Source organism: Vicia villosa, linkage group LG2 (genome assembly GCF_029867415.1).
Source record: "Vicia villosa cultivar HV-30 ecotype Madison, WI linkage group LG2, Vvil1.0, whole genome shotgun sequence".
NCBI classification, from domain to species: Eukaryota; Viridiplantae; Streptophyta; class Magnoliopsida; order Fabales; family Fabaceae; genus Vicia; species Vicia villosa.
The window spans coordinates 169,410,403-169,412,171 of record NC_081181.1 but is presented as its reverse complement, the minus strand read 5'-3'; the positions used below and the strand labels follow the sequence as shown (position 1 = coordinate 169,412,171).

The 1,769-nt window shown below is 38.7% G+C and overlaps 1 protein-coding gene across 1 annotated transcript; it reads right to left on the bottom strand.

Moving 5' to 3' along the window:
* Positions 1-558: 558 nt before the first annotated feature.
* Positions 559-1,497, bottom strand: LOC131650607 (uncharacterized). Its single transcript, XM_058920308.1, has one exon. It carries the CDS (start codon positions 1,495-1,497, stop codon positions 559-561), a length of 939 nt encoding a protein of 312 aa, XP_058776291.1.
* Positions 1,498-1,769: the final 272 nt, after the last annotated feature.

Here is a 1,769-nt window from a genome sequence, read left to right as displayed (position 1 = left end):
TTGCCTTAGACTACCTGCCCTTCTATGGCATGGGATAGTCTTATGGCAAAGGATGCTTCGATGACCCTTCAACCTCCAAACGAAAGGCTTCCTGCCCTCTTATGGCAAGGATAGACCCTTTCATTCTGAAAGGCAAAAAGAGACCTATTATCTGAGTTTAAGGTAATTGCCCCTAATTGCCTTGCAATGCTCAATTTTCATATTCTTTTTCACAATTCTTCAAAAACTGGCTACGCTCATTTACGAGCTAAAGTCCACTTTTTTCTTTCATCTACTTTTTCTAAAGACAAATGAGCAAGCAAAGCAATTAAGAGCCCATGGAAAACCATGGATGCAAAGGGTGCCTTACACCTTCCCTTTGCATAAATTACCCCCCGAACTTAGATTTCTTTAAAAGGTTTTTTCTGTTTCTTTTTGCCTTTCCGAATTTGTTTGGATAAAATAAAAGTCGGTGGCGACTCTTGCTTACCGCGACATTTCGATCGATTAAAAAGTCAGTTCACCGTATTACAACACCACACCAAACAAATAGGTCTATAATCATCCAAGGAAATGGGATTAGGGGATTTCGGGACTAAAGTCAAAAAAGAAGAAGTAAATGGCCTTGGATACGGAATTCCCACCAAAAAAGTAATTGAAAAAGAGAATGAAATCTTCTTTAATGAAATGCCAACACTTCTTAAAAAAGAGGAAAGAATAACCGTCCGTACCCGGACTTTTATTCCCACCACACTCCCACACCGCCTCCTTTATTTCCCTTTCAAGAAAGGGTCTCTCAAGACCATTCGCCTCCTCCCTACTAATACAATTAAACGGAATACCTTCCAACAAAGGTCTCACCACCTCCGTTTCAACAAATTTCTTCTCAAAGTGATTAAACACCTCTTCTTTAACTCCATCCACCGAATCTATCATTTCTCCCGAAGAGAGAATAGGACCAATATGATTACGGCTCCTCCTTTGTTTCATAACCTTATGAAAAAAACTACTATTAGCATCTCCCTCTTTAAGCCAAGAACATCTAGACTTTTGAAGAATCATATTCTCCTTAATTCTCAAATTCCTCCAAAATTTACTACAAGCTTCCTTTCTAAGAAAGAGGTTTTCATCAAAAGAATTAAAACCGGAAACTAACCTCTCATCGGCCTTCTTCATATCACGGACCCCTTCCTCCATTTCAAGATCGATCTTCCCAAAAACTTCCTTATTCCAACTTCTAAGTTTGTCTTTTAGAAGCCTAAGTTTCTCTTTAATAACAAAATCCCCTCTCCCTTCCACCTTCAAACTTTTCCATTCTTTCTCCACACAAGGAACAAAGGAACCAAGAGAAAACCATTCGTTATTAAATTTAAAAGGCTTTGGACCCCAATTAGAATTATCCTTCATTAACCAAATCGGGCAATGATCCGAGATGTCTCTATCTCCAATAAGTTGGCCGGAAATCTTCCACCTATCAACCACATTACTCGACAAAAGAAAACGGTCAATTCTACTCATAGATTTACCATCTCCACTAAACCAAGAGAACTTTTTTCCTTTGCAAGGAATATCCACCAACTCACTCTTTATGATGAACTCCGAAAAAAGGTCCAACTCTATGGTTCACAACAACCCCCTTCCCTTTCTTTCGCTACCATTCTTAATATCGTTAAAGTCTACTCCCATAATCCACTCCCCATCTTTGAACGATTCCTTACAAGCAAGCAAGTCGTTCCACAAAATTTTTTTCCTACTCAAATCACAAGGAGAATAAATATTCACCACATAGT

Coding starts and splice junctions, on each gene's coding strand:
- LOC131650607 (XM_058920308.1), bottom strand. CDS start 1,497: ATGAGTAGAATTGACCGTTTTCTTTTGTCGAGTAATGTGGTTGATAGG.